This window comes from Athene cunicularia, assembly GCF_003259725.1.
Source record: "Athene cunicularia isolate RWA chromosome 4 unlocalized genomic scaffold, athCun1 chr4_part2, whole genome shotgun sequence".
In the NCBI taxonomy this organism is placed as follows: domain Eukaryota; kingdom Metazoa; phylum Chordata; class Aves; order Strigiformes; family Strigidae; genus Athene; species Athene cunicularia.
Window position 1 is genome coordinate 1,556,879 of NW_020799099.1, and position 26,779 is coordinate 1,583,657.

Below are 26,779 nucleotides of genomic sequence, written 5' to 3' on the forward strand. Positions count from 1 at the left end.
AAATGTATTTTAGCCTAATTTAGAATAAAATGAGTTAGAAGCAGTTGTACAACTGTACAGCAATTTGTTTCAAAAACTTATGTTTACACCATTATTATCTTGGGGATATTCTCCAATTGTTTCTGCTGATTCCAATGCAGCTGTGCCCACTTTAGTGATGTGAAAAAAGCAAATATTTACAAGCAATGATAGAATAAAAAATTGTGGTGGCTCCGAGGCTGACCTAGCGCCTCCCAAAGCAACAGAAGTATTTTCTACTGAATTCAGGGGTTCTTAGATTTATTCTTTTGTACTATCTCTTAAAAAACTGGTTATTTGAGTAAGTTTTTCAGAGAATTGCCACCTCTCCCAAGCCCACTAGAACCTTATCAGTTCTTGTTGTCTTTGTGCTCAGACCTGATCCACTACAGACTGTGGATTACTGCTTTCATCTTCTGCAGGACCTTCGTCACCGTGGTTGGGTCCTCCACTGCTTCCTGTAGGGCTCGGCTTACGTGTCATTGTGGAGGAGTCACCAAACAGGGTCCTTTTGCTTGCTGGAGTGGTTACTGATTTGGAAGTATTTTGTATCTTGCTTAGGATGGGTGAGGTGGTCAAGCTCTCCAGTTTGTCACGTGTTGCAGGAAGGAACCAGTCAGCACAAGATAAAGGTGGAATGGAAGGAGAATCTAGCCTTTCCTCTATGCTGGCATCTATTCCTTCCAGTTGAAGTATAGTGGCTTTCACCTGATCGACATATATACAGTCTGGTCCCGGATTCCCAATGGCTTTTGATGCACAGCCTCCTGCCTCTAGCAGGACACACAGCATGAAGTGTCTCTGTAAACATGGAGGCAGCAACATTAGCCTCTGGTTTAATATACAGTATGTGCTGTATTATATATACATCTCATCTGATACTCGGACAAGATACAGCACTATATCCAACACTTCTTCCTCATCCCTGGAGGGGTTACTTATTTTTTTCTAATCAAATCATGTCCAAGGAGATCTTTCTGTTATCATATTATTTAAGTTAATCATGCAAATGTAAAAGCTATAATTTACAAACTCATTAGTTGTTTGCTTTAAAAAAAATCCACACTTAAAAAAATCCAAACACATAAAAGACAAGATTGTGAGAGCAGAAACATTTTCAACTGAAGTGAAAAGGCATAAAAATAACTAGAATTTATACTTAAACTTGCAAGCTTGCCAATATATAATAAATGCTACTCTCTGAGACATTCTATCCCATGAAACAGCTATAATAAGAATATTTTGTAAAATTACTAAAATGCATGGAAAGTGTTGATCTTGCTGAAGAAAAGACAACACACAGCAGCAAAACAGCATCAGAGAATAGGCATACTATAGATATTAACTTACCAAGCCAACTATCAGTAAAAAGTATCTTGCTTCAGGTTCCCTGTATCCTGTAAAACTTGAAGCTTCACATGGCTGGATATGATGATGTGGAAATACTTCTCGCCATATCACTAACTGACCAATCTTCTGCTCTGCTGCCAAGGGTAACAGACAATAGTGCCGACAATATAAACCTATATCAATAAGATCTTCCTTTGGCAAGTGATTACCAATCAAGTAACCCTTAATTAAACACAGAAAAGGAAGTTCATTCAGTAAGAGTTACAACACCATCACTTATCACTTAAAGAGTACTTTTCATATAAGAGATATCCATGCTCCACATGCACAGAGATTGTGGAGAATCTGGCCAGAAATGGTCTTTTAGGTATACAGTTGCACAACAGATAATACTGAGCTTTTGTACCACATCTGAAGCATTAAAATACTGAAATATAAACAAATAAAACATCAGCATACATGCAAGGTACCGAAGACGATCTGGGAAAAGCATGGCTTTAACAGGTTGCAAAACAGCTACAGAGTTAAGGTGCTTTAATTCTCAATTAATTCTCTCTCTAAAAAACCTGAGCTTCTACTCAAATTCATGAAATGTCCAAAGAAGATATACAGGACAACAGTGTTTCTAGCACTAAGGGTATTACAGCTAAAGCACTGTCATGATAGATACTGTGCAGTTCCATTTGTGCTAATAAAGCATAAAGAACGATTGCATGACAAAATCCTTAAAATGTAAGTTTCCTTAAAGCAAAGACTGTTATCGTCCTCTTTATACCGCTGAAGACACTGTCTATACCATTTAATAAATGTAAATAAATTTACAAATGAGGCCAAAGTGAAAAAACCTGTCGATCCAATTTCTTATCTTTGATTTAAAGACAGATTAAAGATAGGTCACCTGTTATCTTTATTAAAGAATGGCAATGAACAAAAAAAATTCCCATTAGAGTATCATACAGTCTCACTTGAATTGACTCATAACTTCCTTATTACCACATCTCTCTCTAATCCTTGGATCATATGCCAGAAAATTCCCATAAGATAGAACAAATTACTTGTTTGAAACTTACTGATCATATACTACCTTTCACTTCCTGACATCAGTTTTTTCTGTTACAGTGTTATAGATCTGTTACTAGAAATACATGTTCAAAGCAATCATACATTTTTTTCATATTTGTGAGGTTCTGAAAAAAGTCACTCCACAACTGAATTAGATTTCCAGATACATTTTCTTAATCTTTAGGCCATAATCACTAATACTACCTTGTAGAAGAGGCAAGAGCCCATAATCGTATATAATCTTCTCATGTCATAATAATCTTCAGACTGGGAAAAAAAAAAAAAGTGGTATAATTTATAATTCAGAATTTTTATTTTATTTACCAAATGCAAGTCAATTAATTCAAGTGAATTGTAATCAATATCTTATTTAATACTTTAATTTTTGACCACTTCTTATTATCAGTATGGCAGTTAATACTGAACGGTTAAGTGAAATACAAAATTTTTAGCCTCCGTTACTGATTTACATGTCACTAAAATTTTCTCTAACAATTTCCAGCTCAAAGTAACAGATTTCCTGTTTAGTTCTTATCTGTCCATAAACTATTTTTGTTCGGATATGCTAATTCTCAGAGCTCTTAACAGCAAAGTAACTGAAGCATAACTATTGTCACCAGAGGCCCTCCAAGAGTAAAACTTCCAAGTCAAAGCATTTTTTTCCAGTATTTGACATTTTACTCAATATACACACATTCACTGATCTTTTAGTCTAGATACCCAGTGCTCTCAGTTTTGTAACACTATCTTTAGGTAGATATAGTGTATTTTAAATGAAGGGGGTGCAATCAATTTCTGTGCAATAAACTGTAACTTATAAACAATGCTTTCTGTAAATAATCATCCACGTTGTTTAGTACAGTGATGCTTTCTTTTTTATTTTTTTGCAAGATGGACTATATGTCTGCCTACCTTGTATTTTAGGTTTTAAGAATCATTATGTATCTTTTGTGATTAAGAATATGTATGTCCCAAATTGTTATGCTAAATATGTGATCAAACAAGTTCTATTTATGCTCAATTATAATATACCTATAAAGAACGTAATTTACAAATAACTGTTCTGGAAAGTGAGTTTAAGAAAGCTCTTTCATTAGAAAGTAAAACTGAAATTTCTGTATGTTTACACCTCACTGTCCTATACAGCAAAGAGCATACACCATGTGATACTTAAATAAATTACCATCTTCTCCTTTAACGATATTAAAAAATATGCATTTTTATGTATTAAAAATTCTTTCTGTAAACTGGAAAATTAAGTTCTCAGTGCTCCATAGATGTTTTCAGGTTTATTCACAATTGCTTGGGAAGGAGACAGTTATTTATATGAAAAAAGAAATGTAGCAACAATCAGATATATTGAAATTAGAGTGTCCTTGTAGACATCCTATGGACCTATAGTAAATCATGAGTTTTCAGTGACTAATCCTATAGGATTATAATACAGTTACAATGCATGGGAGAAATTCAGGATAAAACAGAAAGGGTAAAATTGAGCTATCTTAAAACAAGAATACCACTTTTCCTTTGACTCCCACTTGATTAAAAAAAGTGGATGAGTTTGGAATTGCTGCTTTTTTAAACGACTGAGTACGACACCAAGGCAAAGAAAGAGATGCTGTGCAATGCCAACAATAAAAATAAAATGTTTACCAGCTCTGCAAAGTCAGCAGCTTCCAGATCACTCAGTGCTGTGTCAATTTCCATCTGAAATATTTAAATAGTACATTTTAATAGAGATTTCCAACACATTAATTTACAACAATAGCACAGTTCGCTCTATTTTAATAATCTCAGATTAGAATTAACAAGTACAATATGAATGGATAAAAATTTGTACATACTTTTCAGTAGTAATATCAAGTATCAAAACCACCTCAATTCATCAGATTAAAGAAAAATCCTTCTTAATTGCTATTTATTTCCCTCTCTCTTGAAACTGTAAAATTTCTCTGCTTCTGTGCGTGCTGAGCTTACTGTTTGGTGTAAAGGAGATGTCACTCTTACTTTCAGCATGCTTTAAAACACAAGGTCTAGATACTATGTCTTGAAGGCTAGAGACAACTCTAAAATTTGGCAAGCCATTGTATCCAGCTGAGTTATCAGAAAAATCTTTTTCACAATGGATGTAGTTTTTGTCTCTATGGAATTTGCCAAAACTTTCTCACATATTATCTTTGTTCTACTGAAACTGCTTTAGGCTTATTTCTCTAACTGTTGGTTAATGTTAAGTTTTACTAAGAACACTTTCCTTTAAAGAACATGGTACTAGCGACTGAAGTTCATGACATAAATGTGCTGCTCAATGAAAAGAACCTAAAACTAAACTTACAAAGTTCTTGGGCTGTATTAACAGGCAGCCTCTAATTGAAATACAGCCAGTTTTTCAAACAGAGAAATGTCAGCAAGGCTGCTGGCAGTCGACAACTAACCAGTCTCTCAGCTTTTCCCCTGTTAAAATTTAAATGGCTTTCTGCCCAACAAAGAACTGACATTTTGAGTTTTGTATTCCTTATAGACTATAAAGATCGTCACCAAAACTTAACTGGAAATTTCATCTTCTGCAGCAACAAAAGTTTTCTTGACAATATGGATGATCTAAGACAATTTTGGAAAGCAATGTCTGTATCATAAATACAGGCTACTTTGTTTTCTAATTCCCTTTAAAAACCTACATTTTACAAGAATGAAACAGCCTGCAGGCTAAACTAGGGAACAAAGTGTAACAGAGTCTCTCTACAGAAGTGTGAGGAGAAGCGCGAGGAGAGCATGGAGGATGGGAAAAAAAAAAAAAGATCTCCAAACAGTACAAGAAAGAAGGTCTTAATTTCCTGGATAGGAAGAAAATGTGCGACAACAAAGGCAACTAAGTTTCATTTCAAACATATATTAGGTTGCTGACTGTATTCTGCAATTACATGTTGCATAAACATTCTATTCCCTTCAGTTATGGAGCATGGATAGGATGGATTTTGCAAGTGAGTGGATGGACGTGTTACAGGACTATATCCGCACATCTACATTTTTTACCTGGATAGTAGATTTAGCTCTGGACTTATGACAGAAAAGAAACTTTTCTGAGACACTCCATAAATATGTACTTCTAGCTAAAACATATATAACAGGGTGTTCATACACACATATTATAAAAGCAGAAGTCTGACTAAAATAGTTGCAAACACAGTGGCCTCAAGCACATTTAGCAAAAATGTATCTAGACATACACGGGTGGAAAGAACTAAATCATTATTAGTCTGCTACTAAAGATAAAGGGCAAGACAATTCATATTGCAGAGAAAAGAGAGAGAAGGTTACACCAGCAAACAGAAATCTGTTTGGCAACAAACAGCGCTGACTGATACACAGCTTGCAATGTCCACAAAAACTTCTATTACAGCATAGTAGCACACCTGAAATAATTCTGCAAACCCTGTGGATAGTAAAGTTTAAAGACTTACCACTTCAACCCTTCCCCTCCAAACACACTTTCATGGAAGTAGTAAATGAGGTCTTATTAAACATAAAAGTCAGAAAACCAGGAAAGTCCTAGTTGATATCCTCAAATAAAGACCTTATAAATTAAAGAATATGCCAGTGCAGAAGTACAAACATCCAAACTCAGTCCTTTGGCAGAGCCATTCTGAGAAGCACCTTCAATTTTCCATTTCCATACAGGCTCTTTTCTTTCAGTGGGTACAATGTTCCTTTCTTTTGCTGTTGCTGATGAAGTAAGTTTGGATAATGGAGTTTATGGTCAGCTCCCATTAGAATAATTGTCTAAGAACTAGAACAAGCCTTAACTGTTATCTACAAGCTTACGAGTATTTTGAATCTAACCGCGAAAGAAAACTCTCAGTTTAAAATTTCCCAGCTGTTTCATTTGCATTAAATCATGGCAAATACTCATTTAAAAACAAACTCTACCATGGCAAGACCAATGTATTCTAAACATCATTCGATCTTATGAATTAGTTTGTGAGATTTTGGAGAAACTGCCATACAGGTATGGATTCAAATATGATATGCAAAAAACTCTATGTATGATATAGAAAATAACTTCCTAGCTGTGGAATTGAAAATATTTTAAAATCACAAAGGCAAAAATAAACGCTAGATTCACTAATGCTTAAGATGATGGAAAATGAAAATGCAGTCAATCTCTCTTTCATCCACTTTAGGCCCTGAAGTGAAATGACTAATAATCTAAACAGGTCTACTGTGCCTTACTACAATGCCCGATATCTAACAGTTCTTGAATGAAGGACAATATATAAAATATTACCAAACTGCAATTTAAGTATATGCGCTGTATGGAAAATTACATTCTCTACTAGAATCATAGATATTAGAGTTTTTATAATATATGTGAAATGATTGTTCTAAATAGAAAAGGACGTCTGATTTTACAAGCTGTCTCCTTAAAGGCCAGGAGATTTATATAGTAACTAGCTATATGTTTAGTTTTTTGAATGAGACTGCATTTCATTAAATACCTACAGTGTAGATATTCCCTATTTGAGCTAGTCCTTTCACTTCAGGTTCTCTTCATTGGTAATACAGATGAAGCCACAGGAGTCCTAGGGCATGATTCAGCTAATACTGAAGTAAACAGCTAAAGTCAAGCAGTTGAATTACTGTTAAAGTACCAGATTTTCCCCATTAAATAACAGGAAGAGTTCAGGATTAGCACCTCAGCTGTAGTTAGTCTTTTAGAGCCATAGCTCTAAAAGAAGGTAAGATGGATGCTACCCCAAGTCACTAGAAATTCAATAAAGTGAACAAACTTCATTCTGCCTCATTTTTAACCTTATTTTGCTGAGGCTAAAAACCTAATTAGGAAAAAACCCCAACCTCTATAGGATTAAAATAAGAAACACTAATAAAAGCTACAAGGGAGTAACAACTACTAATACTGATGAGATTACAGAAATTGGAAAGAAAACAAAAAGACAGGAAAGAGCCAGGGCACTTACGATATCTTCAGCCCTGCTTAAATTTTTGCTCTACAAAATAATTTCTTGTAGATGCTTTATTTATCCAAGTGGTCTGTACCATCTTCCAAGAACAGAACTTCTCATTTAAGAAAACAGAGAACAGCGCAGGTTGGGGAGAGGGAAAGAAAAAATAATAGGAGAGCTTTCATCTACTCTGTGCCACACGAGAGTCCCAGAAGGTCTTTCTGATGAGAAACTTAAAAGCAATCATTTCATGATCACCATGCCTTGAAAGTACACATTGATTTCCATACTTCCAATATAACTGCAAATACAGAAGTAAACTGCACCTAGCAAGATCTAGTTATCGACACCTAAACCTACTGTCAGATCAAAACATGTTCTAGCAATGCCTTTTGAAACCTTTTGAAGGAGTAAGGGAAGTCTTCTGGTTTATTTCCAAACAAATACATACACAGTTGTGTTATTAAAGAACACATCTGACACCATAATTAACAAAAAAATATCCCCAGGGCCTTTAAAAATCAAGAAAAATAAGAGATTAAAGGATGATTTGGATACACAACAGAAAAAAAATATGAGAAAAAAACATTTCAGAGGAACTTTCTGTACATAAGACACAATTAAAAGCTTTTGTCCTAAATGTAATTTCATAAAAGTCTTCCCCTACATTCTGTAACAACTGTATCCTTACTACATTGATAAAAGCTATTATAATAAGCTTGTCTGACAACTACTGTACAACACGGCTAGGACTTGCTTATCAATGCGGAGCAAAACTATGCTGGAGATGTGTTATAGAATCCTCCACCCAGTAAGACAAAGTTTTTCTAGTTGCAACGCCTGTTGCGGATTCCATTTTGCATAATTCAGTCTGAATTAAATTTTCATTTTGTGCCATTCAAATGAATAGGTAATTCCAAATAGTTGCATAAATTTCTGGATAAATGAAGTATGTCTTGGCCTCAACTCCACTGCTGAATTTCCTTGGGGTTGTTTTCTCTTGTACAAAAATTGTTACAATTGTTTCAAACTGGAGAAATAATCACCTTTTCGGATTTTGGTCTAATAACATCAATTCTACAGTGTATATGAAAAACACTTCAGAGAAGACTTGGCAGGGATTATGCATCACTCATACATCAAATCTATTATTTTTATTTTAAAAAATATTACTTTACTGATAATTATCCTAATAATCCCTATTTTAACTTCTTAAAGTCAGGAAAATTAGGTTTAAGACTGAAAGCTATAATGCTATTTACTGTGGTTTAGCTTTTGTCTTACTACTGCTTAAAGCACAACTCAGGTTCTAATTGGGAGCTAACCACTCAAAAAAGCTCTACCTGTATGGTGTCAAACAAATGATGTATGGATATTTATTGTGATTCTGCAACAGCCATTTATAATTCTCCTAAATGACAAGTTACGCATGGGCTTCTGGAGTAATATTATCTACCTGGAAAAATACTTAAATGGTCAAAAGCAAGCATAAAACTACACACCAGGGGCTGCTTTCTCTACTGTATATGCTAGTTGTTAGAGATGTGAGGGTATGGATATATTTTAAACAAAGTTTAATTCCTTTGTCATCATGTTCTCTTCCTAGATAACTCTAAAGTCACCAAACTACACTCATAATAACAATCTGTTTCCTGTGGGAATGATAATGTAGTTTCAAACTTAAAAGGATTCTGTAGGAAAATGGTGGGTCTGTGATGGGCAAAGCACTTATGTAAATTACACAGTAACAGCAGAGGACACCCGCATCAATTTTCTGGCCTCTCATATACAAGTTTTTCTAGAGAGATCTGAAAATGACATTACCTTGATTTCCTGAGGCAACGTCAGCCAGCGCAAGCCTGGGAGGTTGTCTAAGAATAACGCGCTGCAGGTATCATAGTGCTGAGCACTGGGGCTAGCATTTGACTTCAGCCTTGCAGGCTGAAGCGCACGCTGGAAGAACAGGTTGAAAAAATGATCCAGGCGAGAAACATTTTCCACCTGGCAAAAAGCACTGAACAAACATGAACTCCAAGTTAGAATAACACTGAGAAACTTGTAGCTTGTTTATATAACCCTCTGTGCTATAGAACTCTCTTTACAGCATGATACTACATTTGGATTTTTTTTTTTTTTAAACATTCATTTGAAACATGAAAAAACGCACTAGGGTAATATTCAGGCAGTACATACAAACAAACTAAAAACGAAAGCAGTGTAGTATTATAGTAGATGTCTTAAGGCAACTTAAGATAAGACATTGATCAGTTTCATCCTTTCAGAAATTAAGATTATTCTTTTCTTTCTTCATGACATACACACTTTAACTCTGAATTGAATGCAAGCATATGAATAACCTACCTTAGCAATTTTATTTAGGTTACAGTCAGACTGAAAATTTTCTGGGTGATTTCCAAATGCCGAGAAAGACAGTCAGTCTGCCAAATAGAGTTAAGGAGTCTGGAGTGTTTACTTTATTAAAAATATAATGCTGATTTGTATGTACGTTTTACAGACAGCGCTTTAACACAAAGGGTAACTTTTGCAGTGCTGTTGACATCCACAGTGACTTATAGAGTATGTGAATGATTTAACCTAATCAAGGACAAAACCTTCTGAAGTAACGAAGACTTAGTAGTTTAACAAGTCTTACTAGTGTTAAGACTGAAACAAAAAGGCAAGAAGAACAGAAATGAAAAGAAATTCCATGTAAACATTAAAATTAATGCTACTAGCCGTCTTTTTCAGTGAGTATCAATGAAAAATTAGTGACTGAAAAGCAAATACTTTTAAAAGAACTCACCTGTCTAAAGAACTGTACATAAATTTCAAGGTGCTGACAACATCTTCAATCATGTTCCTCAGCTGAGGAAGTGGCACACTAAAAAAAAAAATTCAAACATACAGCTATGCTTGGACATCTTTACTGTGAATAAACATAGTCATCTTCTGAAGAGCTCTATTCTTAACTAGTGATCTAGCGCAGAGAAGAAAATTCTTCATTGAACTATATGAGACATTTCCTTTGAGTGACTTGCCTGTGATGACACAGACAGTAGTAAAGCTGGGGGGTGAACACAACACACGTGACAAAGTTCTCCCAAAACACAGAAATATGTAGTATCACTGTTGTTATTCAGTAGTCTCTAATCAGGACCTGACTTCAGCAAACACTGAAAATTACCATTTTCCAGCCTACATGTATTTCTGAGATCTAATGAGACCTTATTCCCTTTAGTAGAAATTAAAAAGAAACTGTAGCAACAGATGCATAAAAGATGTGAACAAACTCAATCCAAAAAGTGGAATCACAGGTATAGAAACTATTCATAGTAAAAAGAGTACATTGTAAGCCCTCCCTTTCTTGCCCTTTTGATAGAAGAGTACAATTTGAGGACACATAATAGAAAACATAAAAAAAGGAAAACAAAGCATTTTACTTGAAACTCACTTCTCTTCAGGAAGGCCAATTACAAGCAACTTGTCAGATTCTTTCCAGTAAACAACTTGAACCAGTTTTCCACATAAGAAAAGGGAGGAACTAGAAAAATTAAACCAGAAGTACTTCTGTTAGTACTATGAAGTTATAAAAGACCACCTTATAAACCAGAATGAATTATATGTATTTTATTTGCAAAAGCTAATCGCATGCATGCAACTGGGCTAGGTAACTATATTAATTATTACAGGACTCAAAGACGCTCTGATTTCTATGCTTAAACAGATCACACCAGCAGTAACAGCATTTTCAAGTATACAAATATAAAGGATGAACAACTGCTACTGAAACACCACAGTTGTCTTCTGATTGATTCAGATGCTGTTTAAAACTCTTCCTGCCTAGCTTTTAACACAATCAGCTTAAGAAATTAATGCCATTTAAGATCACAGCGAGGTAACTGAAGGTACTAATGAAGGTTCTGAACATAGTAGTCACTCAAAAAATAGTTTCAAAAGACTCCACACAGGTTTTGAAAACAATATCTGAAAATGTTACCTGAGCAATAAACATAAGACTGAACTCTCATGCTACCTCCTTGTATAGAAAATTGCTCTCTGAAGCCCAGCAATCCAAGAAAGACACAGAGAACTTTCATGTGAACCACAGAGTGGATTAGAACACAAAACAGAATTAGACCCAGTGTTCTAATTAGCAATAAATCATACACTACACACCAGACTATCAGATTAAATGTACTGGTTGCTGCTAAATCCAAGGTCTGTAAATATCTCAAAAACTAAATTTCTAGCAAAACCCCACCTTTCTTACTACCATGTTAGAGATTTTAAGTAACAAGGTAACACTGCTGCGAAGTAAAAAAAGGGTAACTTTAGTTTAAGCTTGAAAGATTCAAGAATTTAGTTTTTAGGATATGGCTCCATGATTAACTTGCTTCACTGATGAACTGTAAAAATGATGGAACTGACTAATACTATAGTAATTTATACCTTAGTATTTCCACAGGTCATCAGAAAATTTTTATCCTTTATGTAACCAAAAGTGCTTTCCAAAAAAAACAAGTTATATATTTATAATGCAGTTAACTACAAAGAAAAAAACATCCCCATCCCAAGATACACAATACATGTGCAGACACAATAATCATAATTTACTCTTCTGACAGAAAAAGCTTCACAGGAGAGCTGTGGCTAATTATGATGTTTTTTGAAGGTATGAGACAGTCCACAGAGACCAGTAGAAGTGCTTTTACATTTTCAGAACTCAAAAATGGGAAATTGAGACCCTTAACAGGAAAGGTGTATCTATGTTATCATGGATTTCTGTATTGCTTTTCTGATGATGCCACAGGTATAGATCATCAAACAACATGTTTTGGATGTGTTTGAAAATCTGGACATGTCCAAAAATGCTTCTATATGGGAGAATTTCCAATAATAATGCAGAAGCATTCGAGAGGAGTGAACATACCTCCATGCTAATTAATGTGGCACTGCATTAAAATACTGGTATATGCAAAAGACTAAAAGGCTGTGTTTGATACTTGCTGCTAAAGGAGTCAATCCACATTCCTACTGACCACTAAATCAGTCACATGACTTTTAGGATCTTATTAACTAAAAAGTTACAAGCATGGTTAAAGCACAGTATTACAACTTGGTATCCTGCTATTTTGAGTAACAAAAAGTCTGAGAAAAAAAAAAATTAAACAAATGTAAACAAAAGTAAATTAACCAGCATTAATTTTCTGGTAAACAAAAATACTCAAAAGCACTTCAAGAACTCTTTTTAAGGAAACATTTATCACTGTAAAACCCAAGTTAAAGATAGTAAACAGCCTTTTTGCCTTTTGAGGAATTCCTTATTATTGCCAGTGCTGTTCGCTGCTGCACTACTGCTTGCACTCTGTATTCTTGGGCCTGAAATGCCACTTACATTTAGCTTTTTTATACCCATGCAGGTCTTGTGTCTAACACACAAGGCACTGATGTGCAGAAGAGACTCATATACTGGTTTTCAATGGGAAGAAGTGTGAAACTGAGAAGTGATACCTCCTAGCTCACTTCTAACTATTCCATCAGAAAATTATCTATCTTTAAATATTCAATAATCTTTTGACATCACCACCACCCCTACACTGCTCCAAAAACTCAGGACTAATTTTTACTGGACTTCTTACTAGAGTCCTGGTCTGTGGATACAAAAATCTTTCAGGTGTTTAAAGTTGAACGTGAAATAAAATGAATTTAAAAGTAGCAGGCACTCGTGTATTTAACTGAATTACGTTTTATATTTTAAATATTTTTTTACTTTTTTAAAGATTTGATATAAACTGTTATAGAATTTCTAGTCTGCCACATTACAGTGCCACAGAATCCCAGTTTAGATAAGGATGTTTTAAGATCTCTAAGAAGGGATCTAAAACCAGTTTCACTGAACTAAAAATCCTAGTCATTGCCACACATGACAAAGAAATTCCTTCAAATCAACATATATCTGGGCTGAGCAGTCCAACCTGAGGCATGCTGCTCTAGCTGAAACATTACTGCCTAACAGGTAGAATTGCTTTTGTTTTGTCTGGAACTTGATGCATGACCCATGTGTGTTTTTCTGTACACATATGTATAAAAGAACAAAAGCAGTAATACATTACAGTTCAAATACTTTTACCTGATAATCTGGGTACCAGTTACACTTTCCAGTATGTCAGATAGTGTGAGAAATATTCCCCTCACACTTTTCAGTTTTTGGGATGCTTCTGATACAGGGTACTGATAAAGAATTTCTTGCTGTGAAGAAAGTTAGCTGTTAGTTGAGCAAAGCAAAACCAAAAACAAAATCACAAAAAAAAGCACACCACAAAAAATTTTTTTCCTGGCATCATTTTAAAGTTCAACATGAAAGTTTCTGAGAGTTCTACCTTTTCTATTTTACAGAATAGAACCATTATTGTAAGGAGAAACATAAAATAACAAATAGTATGGCCACTGCATTCTGCAGCTTGAAGTACACTGTTAACAAATCTGACTGCAAGAGATAACTAATATGTGTATGGTTCTTACAGTATTTAAATTGTGACTTAAATCATCCTCAAACACACAGCTCTTTAAAACCAACATTAAGAATATGAAAACTCCAGTATCTCTATAACACTAATTGCTTTACATGTATAGCACAAAATATAAACCGAGGTGTATACCCAAATAACATACACCTTTAACAATTTTATCACCAAACCTCTGACCATCTGTGTTAGCATACTCTTAAAGAAGTAATCGTGAAACTGAAGATCAGTAAATACTTGAGATAATTTTTTTCTAACCAGCTCTTTTAAATAAATTTTTATGTAAGCATTTTCATTTTATTTCAGCAACCATAAAAATCCAGTAATAAGCAAACATATGATTCCCCCACATTTACTGCTTTCTGAGAAATCATGATGAGCCAGAAATAATTCATGTAATCTTAAGCATATCCAATGTAAAGAGTAAATTATCCTACACAAAGAAAAGAAACACAGACATGATTAACTTTCCTATTTATGTCACTAAGAACATCCAGCCAATACCCGTTAGAAAATTCTCTTTGAAGATTAAAAGAACGTAAAGTTTCATTACAGAAGGACCTGGCAAACTTCATTCTTATCCAATTTAATTAGCTCTATTTTCAAATACTCATTAGTGACAAGGATTTTTTTCTTGAATCTATCCTTCAGCTGGGAAAAAAAAACTGCCATTTTCTAATTACAGCACTGCAAAGGGCTATACAGAGCCTTTTTTTTCCTCCTCACTGAACTGGGGCCTTTACACAAAATTCATTTGAGAATTATCTGTACCCTTTCCCAGGAAAAGAAAAGACAACTGTAACAAAAGGTCATAGCTCATCACATATATATATTAATGAGTTATCAAGGTTCAGCACACACCACCATACAAGATCATCTGTCTTCCAAGCAAGGTGGAAGGTCATAAACCAATGAGAATGGAATTAATAAATGAGAAGTAGCTCTTTTCTTGAACAGCGTAAACCCTCCCTCAACGCAAAAAACCTAAACCTGGACAGACTATCTAAAACTTAAGGGCTTAACAAACAGCTTTTTTAAAAAAAATTTACTAATTTCTCAAACTGAGCCTAAATAACATTTTAAAAAATAATTAGTGCAGTCTTGACCAACATAAGAAATAGCTAGAAGAAACTGTGTCAAAATGGTGCCAACCAGCTAAAAACCTATAATCTTCAAACACAGAGCACTGGTAATAGAGGCTTTGAGTTGCATTTTACATAAGATTAAAAAAGAAACAGCAGATGAAAGACAACTATGAATTCTTAAAAGATTAATTCAGAAATAATAAAACCAGGGAGAGAGGCTACAGGAAGTATAAATCAGTGTCTGTACGAACCAAGCTATCCTAAGAGCTGCTCAGTAGTACCTACTTTGCAAGCATGGTAAACAGATGCTTCCAGTAACACACTCATGTAGAAGGAATAGGAACATTATTCTTTTTAAGACATGGTACCGTCAAAATCAGTTCAAACACAGAAAGCTGTTACAGTTGTATGCTGGTACCTACCTTGAACTAAACCATAAAAAAAGACAAGATGAACCTTACTCACTGAAAACATGATCATATGGGACACTCCCCACCACATGCATGCACACAACCTAAATGATTTCTAATACTACTTTCCTTTACAGTTGAGTAGATAAGGCTTACAAGTCTTAGAGCTCATTAATTCTATTTTTGGGTGCCAAAGCTCACAAGTGGAAGAATTGGTTACTAGTTCTAGCTGCCATTGTTTACATGGATGTGATCTGCATACCATACCTCCTCTGGATATGGGTAGAGCAGGTTAGTAAAGGATCATTCTATTTTTATGGTGCAGTATGGCAAGGTGTATAATCACTTCCCTGCTAATTTGAAGTACTACTGTAAACTAAATCAGGAACAGTACATCCACAGGACAAATGTTGCTTACTCTTCACCAAATAGAATTAAAGAAAAATGCCTTGAAGAAGGCGTCATTCTTCTGTTAGGAAATATTATAAAGAGCTTGATTACACCAGCAATATATCTCTGAACATTAGAGACTATTTGGTGCTGCATAACTGCCAAGACTTCTCAGGAAACAATTGTTCCACAGTATGAAGGGAGAACAAGTGCGTTACAATCCCTCTTTTGCCTCAGCTCAACATTCAGGGTTAATCCTGTTTCTTGGGAGGGCAAAGAAACAATGGGGCAAAAAAGCAGTACTCCATTTACTCTGAAGTGCAGGAATTGCAATTAGGCATTTGCATACCTATTCATCTACCAACAGAGGAGCCAGAGGCACTGAAGTATTAAAAAATTATTTCATAAAGTTTATCCAACCAAGAAAGTACCAGTCTAAGTCTGCAGCAATTCTCCATAGCTGTTCTAGCCATATAATGTAGCAATCTTGGACTACAAACTTACAATTGAAGACAAAAAAGAACTATTTGCAGTATTTAAGTGAACTTTGATAAAGCATTCTAAAGTCTATTTAATTCACAGTTAAATAAGCTATTTTCATTTTTATTATAGGGAAATACCAAAGCAGAAAAATACTGCAGTATCATATGTTTTAATGGAAGCAGTCTCTGGGTGGGGAAAAAGAGCACGGAATGACCTTGCTTAGTTGCAAAGCTATTAAAAAAAAATAATTCTGAGAGACACTTGTATAAACTTATTTCTGCTGGCACCTGTCATGAATAAATGCAGTCTCAAACAGGACTGGAAAGAACTGCAAACTGAAGCTTACAGAGTTAATACCTTGCTGTAATATGCAATAAGGCATTCATTACCTTAAAAATATTACATTACAAGCATGATTTATATTGCAAAGTCAAGTATTCCAGAATTATGAAGTACTGGATTTATGGTTGTTTAATAAGCTTTAATTATACACTCATCTGTCCATCTTGTCCTCTGCAGAAGGCAGGCATTTTTCAAAAAAAAAAAAGTAGTGCTTAAGACAATGTCATGCTGCATACATACAAAAGGGCTGAATTAAAATTGCACAAGTAGCCATAAAGCTTTCCAGCATTTAAATCTGCAAACTTCATGTTATTTTTTACATGATATTATCATATCATGTAATTTTCTAAGGTTCTCCTCCCCAGCTCTATCTCTAAAGAAAATTAAACTCCATTATGTGTAATTGTAACACTTTTTTCTCTATTACACATCACCAACAGAACAATACAGACTTGTATCCACTGAAAAACAGTATCAGAAAAACAAAGACATCTCAGAGAAGGGATGGAGCAGTGACTGGATCTAAGGATTAATTCCAGGAGAGAAAGCAAAATGTCTGTCTTCTGCTCCCCACTACATCCCTGTCCCACCACCCCAGTCCCTGAGGACTGACAAAACTTGTGCTTCATTTGATGTCACCGCATCACAGATAACAGTTCACTACGGCACTATGCTAAATCTAAGGAGAATTGAAAGAAGGGGGAAAGAGTCTTTTTCAAATGTCTGTTCCTAAGAAGTCCACTTTGTCCATTTGTCATATTCAGATCAGGCAAGAGGCCAAACTCAGCCCTCCACACTGTTCTGTGTCTTCCCTGCATTCTGAGCGGAGTATTTGTAGCTATAGCTACACCATGGACAATGTCTACACAAATTTACAATGGGTTACACACCACACACACTGGCAAAATTTTCCTTTTTGTGTTCCTCAGAAAAGAGATGTGAAAGGAAGCTTTACTGGACAAAGGAGAAGTACTTCAGTAGATCAAAAATGTTGTCCAAGCAGGAACCAACAGTTGATTGCAAACAGCAGACATGCAAAAGTCCTCTAAGAAAAGGCACATTAGCATTTCAAAACAGGAGGAGCTAGACAGATTATGTATGTGGACTGCCAACAGCTCCTGCTGGGGAAAATTTTTTTGACTAGGCAGATTTCGTAGTTCAAGTTTGAGAGGCATACTGAAAACATCACAGTGAGCATCTGAGAAACAATAATGAACTTCTGAATTTCTCTCTGCTTTGTCTTTTAACACCTCTAGCCTGCTCTTTCTTGTAAAGACATTCAGCAGCACTGAAGTGATTTCAAGTCCAATTAGAGTTTGTCAGCAGTGATGCTAACTATTTTCCTGGAATATCAGGCCTTATTTCTGTCAAAATGTACATTTTACAGACTACTCAAAATCATTACCAAGGCATATTTTTACTTTTTTTTTTTTTTTTTTTTTTTTTTTTTTTTTTTTTTTTTTTTTTTTTACATGAAAAGGAATAGCAGTTGCTGTTGTCAGCTATAACCTTTCATCTTCAGTTTTAGTTAGCCACATACCTCATCCTTAGATGTTTCAGAGTCCAGTTTCATTGTGAGGAACATAACAATGTGAGGCACGTCTTGTATAGCCTGTTGAAGGTCTGTACTATCTTCTCCCCACAAGAGCCGAACCAGGTTTTTCATACTTGACTGTGCCCGTTTAGACCTTTGCTGAGAAGTTCCTTCAGGCTCAAATATTGATGTTTCAAATGTTAGTTTAACCTATTAAGATAATTAATTATTGTGAAAATGAGACTGTACTTAAAATTACATCCTAATGCCAGATGAAGCAGATGCAGTTTGAACCCTTTAAGAGATTAAGTTTTCTTAGCTTTACTGACAAAGATGTAAGCGTTCAAAAATTCCTGCTGTTTCAAGAAAACCTATTATATATTCAGCATTACACAACCATCTATTATTAAGGACAAAACCAGCTATTACATGCTCTATGAACCATGCGAGTATGCATGTGGTTTGGTGTGTTTTCATACTTAATTCTTATGGTTTTGAGAATGGAAAAACATACTTACTGCTCTGGGTTTGTTTGAACACAAAACCCATTACCATTCTTTTGAAACACACACAGAATTTGACTGCTTTCACAATGTCAGCACTTCCATAAGTATCTATCCTCAGTGTTCTTCCATGAGCCTGCATTTGCTATTTTGAGTGCCCTGACAGGTACATCAGTACATGACGGGTACAGGAAAATCAATTTCTATTAGACTGCAAAAGTCTGTTAATTCATTAACAGTAGCAATTCTTTCAATCTGCCAATGTTTTCACTATGTTAACTTTTTTTTTTTAAACTGTGAAGTCAGCAAATATGAGTTTTGTTGCCATGTTTACAGTTGTACACAACCAGCAAGAAGTATAAAAACTGTTTACATCACTTGCTGTGCTATCGAGCATAAACAGAGCATTTTCTCTTAAAAAAAAAAAAGTTCAGATAGTCAAGCTTACTTTGTCAAAAAATGACATGATGTTTACTGTTCTTTATTTCCCAAATAATGTAAAACCCAGGAATCTTAGAATAAATGCATATTTCCTGGCTCACAAGCAACACAAAATCCAAACTTGATGTGGAAATGTTTCACAGTTTGCTTTACAGACCTCCTTTTTATGAGCACTGCCTTACAAAAATTGTTTGTTCCAGCAGTGATGAAATAAGACTATTATTTTTTTGTGAATGAACACTTTAACCTAAGAATAAAAGATGGATATGTGAGAAAGACGTAGCTCCTGACTGAGCATAAAATTGTAATTTGTAATAAATCGATAAATAAATTCTAATAAATTGATTTATTTTCTTGGATGATAGCTTAGTTTTCATGATGCTCAAAGTGATCAAAAATATATCTATTTGGACTAAGGAGACATGCTCTGTGTTCCCTCTTTCATATGTTTTTACTCAAGATTGTTTGTCTGCCTTAAGCTATCCTTAACATGCCTATTGATTGGGAAGTTCTAAATATAATACATCACAGCAAATCCCACTTCTCTTTAAGGTCAGCAACAGTTTAGCCTAATGATTGATGCAAGAAAAAAAAAGGCTTACATTTTTCCAGTTGCAATAAATTTGAAAAGCCAGAGCAGAGGCCACTTACACACTTAAATATAGATAATTTACATTTTTGTAATTGTGTATGTGTATTTACATACTTAAAGAGAGGAATGTCAGCAAGAAATAATGATGCTTGAGAACACCCACTGCCTGTCAAACTAGATCAGAGAGAAGTGCCATCATCAGCTCTTCCAGCTACAACATTTGTGTCACTGGCTGCCGCCTTCCCATTCCACCCTACTTTACACTTCTCATTAATCTTTTCTTCTCCTGTTTTGGCTGCTATTGGATTTTTTCTCTTTTCCCATTCTCTGGAACAGCACTGCACTCAATCCTGCTCTCCTGCCATGTACTACCACTTCCTTTCCTGACAGCAACTCATCCCTTGCTCTCTCCTCATCATTTCAGTTTCAATCCATTACACTGCATATTAACAGGACCCAAGGAACAGAAACACCCAGCTAAGAAGCAGTTGCTTTTTAAGACTAACTTGATCATTCACAGTTTTTTAGATGTATGTTTTCTTCTCCAGCATTCGGTGACCTGGTTCTCTTCCTTCATCATGCCATCTGCACGTATTTCAGAGGATTTTCCTCATACTCTTGTTTAACTTCTTGCAGATTTCCTCAAGGCTCAATAGTTATTTCTCTTAACTTCTACTAGATCTTGCCTGTGGACACTTATTGATGACACAGTCATCACAGCTACAGTCTCTACACTAATGATGCACAGATGTCATTCTTGCTGCAGTCTATCTTTTAGTCTCTCAATTAAAAAAAAAAAACAATCTCAGTCTGTCTTGTCTTAGAGACACAACCATATGGCCCTCCAAGCAAGAGCTCAAAACAAACAGGACCGAACAGAACTTTAACTCTCCCACCTTCTGTAGGCATCCATGCTGCCTCCCACATCACTGTGGGCAATACCACAACTGCTCAGATGTGAAGTCACTTTATTTTGAGAAATACCTCTCTCCACAATTTGACTACAAGCTCCTTTCCAAATCTTGATTCTAACAGCTTGTAACATGACATTTTCTGTTCCTCTCTACTTTTGTCCAAGTTTCCCGCCTTTTAAAAGAAATTATTGTGAAAAGGCCATCTAGACTGGAAAATGCTGTAATAGAAAATGACCAAGAGACTACATTTCTACATACACTAAAAAATTTTGGGGTTTTTTGGTTTTTGGGTTGGGTTGGTTTTTGTTTGTTTTTTTTTTTTTTGTGTGTGTGTGGAGGAGAAATGAATCTTCATCCCAAGCAGTGCACTGGATCTGATTAAATCTGTGACTACTGAAGTACCCTTTTGTAAATACTATGAAATCTTTGATTCCATTTCTCCTAAAGAAAATCAGTTCAATAAACGGCAGAAAAACGAAAAGGAAATGAAAATGATGAATGGGAAAAGCACAGAAAATATTAGTATTCCACTCTATAAATATATAGCATGCACACATTCTCAATACTTAGAACACTTCTCAAGAAAAATGTAATCCAACTGCAAGAAGGCACTGATGAAGGTGACAGTAACAGCAAACTATGAGGTACACAGATGGGGATTTTTCCACTTGGGGAAGATGTGACAAAAGTGGAACATGACATAGCTCTCCAAAATCATGGAATGATACAAACAGTAAGAAATGGACAGCTAACTACTCCTCATACCACAGGAACCTGGGAGTATGAAGTGTACTTAATTAGATGGCTGTTTGAAAAACAACAAAAATGAACATAATAAATCAGTTATGTAAATCACTGCTACAGGATACTGTGGAGGTCAAAGGAATTTTAAGAACTAGATTAAAAAAGGAGAAGGTACAAACCTGTAAGTGATCCAGCAAGTCTACTGACTGCTAGAAGCTGGAAAATATGATGGGAAAGTCACTCTGTATTTAATTTGCTTCTGAATTCTCTTCACTTAAACATTTGTCAACATAAAGAGCAGAAAATATAGCTGTTATACCACTGGTCTGATCCAGAAAGGCATGCTTTCTGTTTATCTGCTGTAAGAAAGCTGTAAGTCTTGGAATATGGATTTTATTACAGACAGAGACGGTGACATTGCTTGTCTTTTAAGATTGTCTGCCATTTCCTGTTGTCTCTGTTTTCCATGTGCTTATGGTTTGTGCAACTGTAACTCAAAATTTCAGGCTGAAATTTCTGATTCTGAATGTCCGCCTCAGGCTGACTATTTTTAGAAAGTTTCGTGTAAAATGGTTCTGCAACTTCTGAGTATCAGGGTATGGAAAAGTATATTCTTTTCGCATATCTCCCTGTTCTGTCTTGTGGTGCTAGGAAACAGCAGCTATTTCCATTACAGCAACGTAAAAAATTGTATAAACTGCAGCATATAACTTTATCATACAATCTCAAGCATTGATTGAGGGGTATTCTTTGGCCTGTCACTACTACAGAACTTCTAAATGAGATACCCAATGCTTTAATCAGAATCGGGACTTTATCTTCTTAGGTGACATGCAAGCACCCAAACAGAAACAGTTCTGCCGTTAAAAAAAATAGAAGAGACTGATGTAGTGTTTGGACTTCTACTGCTCAATAAATACACTAAACTACCCCTTATATGCCTAGACGCTACTTTGCCTAAACTGAGATAAGGAAAATAAAATCCTGAAAATATAATAATGAGAGATGTTATGACACATGCTGCAACTGAGAATCTAGGTAGTTAGTTTTTGAAATTACTTCCAGTAATTTTTAACACTGAACCCAAAAGAACAGTGATTCCACTTATGTAAATAACTTATACAGTAAGTCAGCTTTAAACTGTATCATTTTTAATATTTTGCAACCTATGATGAATGACAGACAACACATTAACAATTTTGCTTGTGTAACAGCTATCTTTATTACTAAATCTCAGAAACAACAAACCCTCTGTTTCTTCAGCAGCATGAACATATTGCAAAAAACCCCAGAACTCTGTATTTAAATTCTCTATGGGTCTATTTCAGCAGTCACTCTTCTGGCTTGAATCAAACTGCACAGTAAAAAAGGAGTAATTGCACTTTAATAAAAGGTTTTGGAAAGCCAGCATGACAAACAGTTATACATTTCAAGTAATCGTTGTCTACTTGACAGATTTACTGACAATGTAAACATTAACGTTGCATTAAAATTAACTACTATATAAAGAGTTGCGCTGCATTTTAGCAACAAGTAATATATATACTCTAATCTAGCAAGGATACAATTAAATAAACTATATAATCTCTGCTTTTTTAATCATTCTGTATTTCATAACAGTTACAGCAACTCCATATTTGGTCAAAGACAGGCAAGACAAGGGTTTTCTGCCATGGAGCTCTGCCAATACCTGACCACAACTCTGGTAGCTTAGGCAAGCTTCATACTGTCAAATATCTTGGAAAGCTTCCCAAACTGACAAACTAGTACTCAATCTCACTGCAGTTACAGATGTAGTTCTACAGGCACTTACACTACGTAAGTTGTGAACAGAAGCATGTTTAACAAAACGTAAAATTTCCACTTCTTTTTGTCTTATTGGACAGTAAAACATTTCTATTATTATCACCTCATATTCTACCTGAAGAAAAACTACCAAGAGATTAAGACACACTGTAAGAGACGCTATAATTTTATCCTGCTCCATCTCATAAATTGCAACTTTTACCTTGTCTTCCTGTCCACCAGGAAGTGGATTTAAGCAGAGTAACTCAATATACTTAATTTTACGCTACTAACATCGTAATTTAACACTCTCCCAATTCTGAAAAAAAGAACTAATAAAAAATTAGATAGAGAAGTCTCCATTATAACTCTAAAATTATTATTCAGCTAGAAGAGAAAATATATGCAGTAGGGGGAAGAAGTTGGGGGGAGGAAACATTACTCATCACGTCAGTTTTTTGGCAGGTTTTTTTGTATCAATTTTTATTACTGACTTCTATCAATCTTCATCACTGTTCAATTTTGGAAGGTTTTACAAGTATTTAATCTCAAAGCTCTTAAATACTCAAGAATTATTTTTTCTATTTAAATATGAGAGCGGTATCAATCTCTCCATTTAAATGTTCTTAAGGGTCCTTAATAGCACTACTTGTTAATTCAGGCTTCTTTTTTCTCTTATATTGATGAAGATATAATTATTTAATTATTTCCACAGCAATTATTACCATTTTAAGAATGGTAATTAAAAAAAAAAGCCACTACTGTTCTGCAGCTTACATTTATTTTTGAGCTAGACATCATCTTGCTTCATACACACTATTGCCAGATTGCACATCTCCAGCTCTACCACCCACCAGGAGTGAGGCATCACAACATTACATACCTTGTCCTTCATTTGCAGAGATCAAAGTGTTCCCAATATCAGCTATCAAAGCAACCATACTTGCCATCTTTACCCATAACTACAACTATCACTGGTTAAAATTTGTGCCAGTGTCAAAGGAGTTACTTCTCTGTATTCAAAAAGAAGTAATTAATTTTGATGCAAATGGTAACATAATAATGAAGTTGTTTTCTGAGCAGGAAAGGTAATACAACTTGGCTTTTCACATATGTATGTCCTAGTTCTCATAGAGAAACATGAATAGTCAGAATTCTGCAAGCACAGAATACCTTGACTCTCACACTGGCAAAAAAAAAATAAAATCAGGTGTTATGGTTAGTCTAAACCTACAAGTATGCTGATACCTCTTGCAAAATGTTCCATGTGCTTTTGGACTCTGGCTGATGACAAACAGAATATGTAACAGCTGGACTGTGCTTAATGTCCCTTAATGGGACATTGGCTTGAGTAACTTACTTGCACCTACCTATTTTCACAAAACTTACCAGAATTAAACTCTGAAATTTCTACTCTAAGTTTGACTGAAGTCAACCAATGTGTTAAAAAAATTAATGTGGAATTTCTAAGAAAAAGCCCACCTAAGCTCTGTTTCCTAAGGAAAACATGCTAGAAACAGTATTAATTTTCACAGAGGACATTTGGAATAAATGTTCAACTACTGTACCTGCATAGGACCTGGAATGCAAGACAAAACCCTTTCTATGTTTTCAGAATTCACATCAACATCATTTACAGCAACTAGAGCATCTCCTGGAGATAAAACAGACAAAAGCACGAGAAAGTTAGATGGTATTACATAATAATACAAAGCCAAACAGTGTTTTGTTTTTAAAAAAATCAATACAATATTCAAAGACTCATAAATGTCTTTTAGTTACATTTAAGTAGACGGTTTCTACATGCTAACTATGTTTAGAAACATTATTCTATTACATCAATGCTCTTAAGGTCTTACTGTCACGCTTGTGTCATTTAAGAAAAATAACTGTCAAAGCCTCTCCCCTCCATCCAGGCTTATATTACTCTTGTTACTTGATCAGAAAACCCAACAACTTCACCAATGAAGTTACGCACAAGAATTACTTTTTTTCCCCCTCCGAAACCACCTCTGTTCACTTGACAATCCTACTCCACTGCTTCTTCCATTGATATAAACACTTAGATTGCCAAAAGTACTTCAGAACTCGCTCTTCCTGTAGCAGCTTACAAGTTCTAGGCCATCGCTTACACCAAAGGTTTCAAGTGTTGGCTGAGCCTATCTATCAGAGGAGCCCACCACCCCTGAGCCCCTCTCTTTGAAGTAGTCCTGGCAGTTAATGTGTACCTTAGTAACTCATTTAAATTCACTAAACTGGCAGAAAACCATTCACTCTTCCTCACTTCATCCCTCCTTTGTCTCGCAAGCCACATCTCAATTCAGTCCTTTCTCCTCATTTCCATACTGCTGGAGATTGTCCACTGCTGTGGTTCCTTATTTTGCGCTCTTTATGCTTTAACTGCCAGTTCTTCCTGCCTAATGACATCTTGCATTTTCTAAATCTGACTCTCTTCCCATTACTGGAAATAGGGAGAAAAATCTCCGTATCCCAAAGAAAAAGTCTTTAACTGCAAATGGAAAAGGTTTGAAAATTAAAGGCACTAGTTATAAACACAAAGAGAACTGAATTAGAGCTTATAAACTTAAAATCCCCATTAAAGTACAAAAACCAAACTGGGATTTCTATCCAAAAGTGAGGGGAAATATCCCAGCCATAACTAGTTGATAACCTCTGCCTCATCCCCCTCAAAAAGATGCATGTTTAAGCATGAAGCATGTAAGATGAGACTGACCAGTGAAAAATCATAGTTAGAAAACATAAAGTGAAACTAACATTAAAAGATAAAATTACTTAGACCTATCAAAAGGAATAGAAATTGAAAAGTAAGGTTATATGGCCATCCATCTACTTTTTTTTTTTTTTTTTTTTTTTTTAAAAAAAGAAGCAGCAGTAAGAAAAGGATACATATTAAAAATATTTCTGGTATGGTAGCGGGACTTTAAATCAACCAAAAGATTTGATTACTTAACTAGGCAATTTAGAACATCAGTCCAACATTTAAGGTGAGATTTTACGTTGAACCTAAGTCAGAAAAGGATAGTCCTTCACAGTTTCTCTAATGTCAACATCCAAAGTTGGAAGCATTTTTCAGTATAAAAGAAACACTATATCACAGAGGAAGAAACCAATAAATATTACTGGAATAACCGAAATATAATGGAAATAAAGAGTATATTCATTCTCAAGAAGGTAGTCAAGTAACACAAAATGTGAAAGAGACAAACACAACACCTGGATGCATTAGGAAAGAGTTTCCTTTGAATGCAGGTGAGTATGACTAGGACCTGACAAGATCCCATCCAGAGTACACCTTACAATTCTATTCACCTGTGCTCAAGAAAAATGAAATAAAATGCTATCAGATACATAGAAGTAATACTGCAGTGACCAACATAAACAGGTTCTCCGTCTCCAATGGTTACAGATCAGGTAAGTAAAGGCTAGGTGTGAAAGCAGCTAGAATAGAAATCAGAAGGCTCTGCAGCCTCAAAACAGAGAATTTCTTAAAAGCTTTCCAATAAAGCTATCTAGGGCAAAATACCCAAGATGAGGTAACATAGAGCTATGGAAAGAACTATACGAAGTGACTACCAGTGACACCAGGATATAGGGCTTGATGGTTCATTAGGTCCCTTCAAGAG

General features: G+C 35.2%; 1 protein-coding gene across 1 annotated transcript in view; it reads right to left on the reverse strand.

The window, feature by feature from the left end:
- INTU (inturned planar cell polarity protein) overlaps positions 1 to 26,779 on the reverse strand; it is a 45,617-nt gene that overhangs the window by 8,348 nt on the left and 10,490 nt on the right. Inside the window, 10 exon segments of the mRNA XM_026847986.1 lie at positions 397 to 819; positions 1,369 to 1,590; positions 2,635 to 2,697; positions 4,084 to 4,137; positions 9,213 to 9,402; positions 10,192 to 10,269; positions 10,840 to 10,929; positions 13,519 to 13,637; positions 18,163 to 18,366; positions 24,704 to 24,789. Coding sequence (XP_026703787.1) covers positions 397 to 819; positions 1,369 to 1,590; positions 2,635 to 2,697; positions 4,084 to 4,137; positions 9,213 to 9,402; positions 10,192 to 10,269; positions 10,840 to 10,929; positions 13,519 to 13,637; positions 18,163 to 18,366; positions 24,704 to 24,789 — 1,529 coding nt within the window.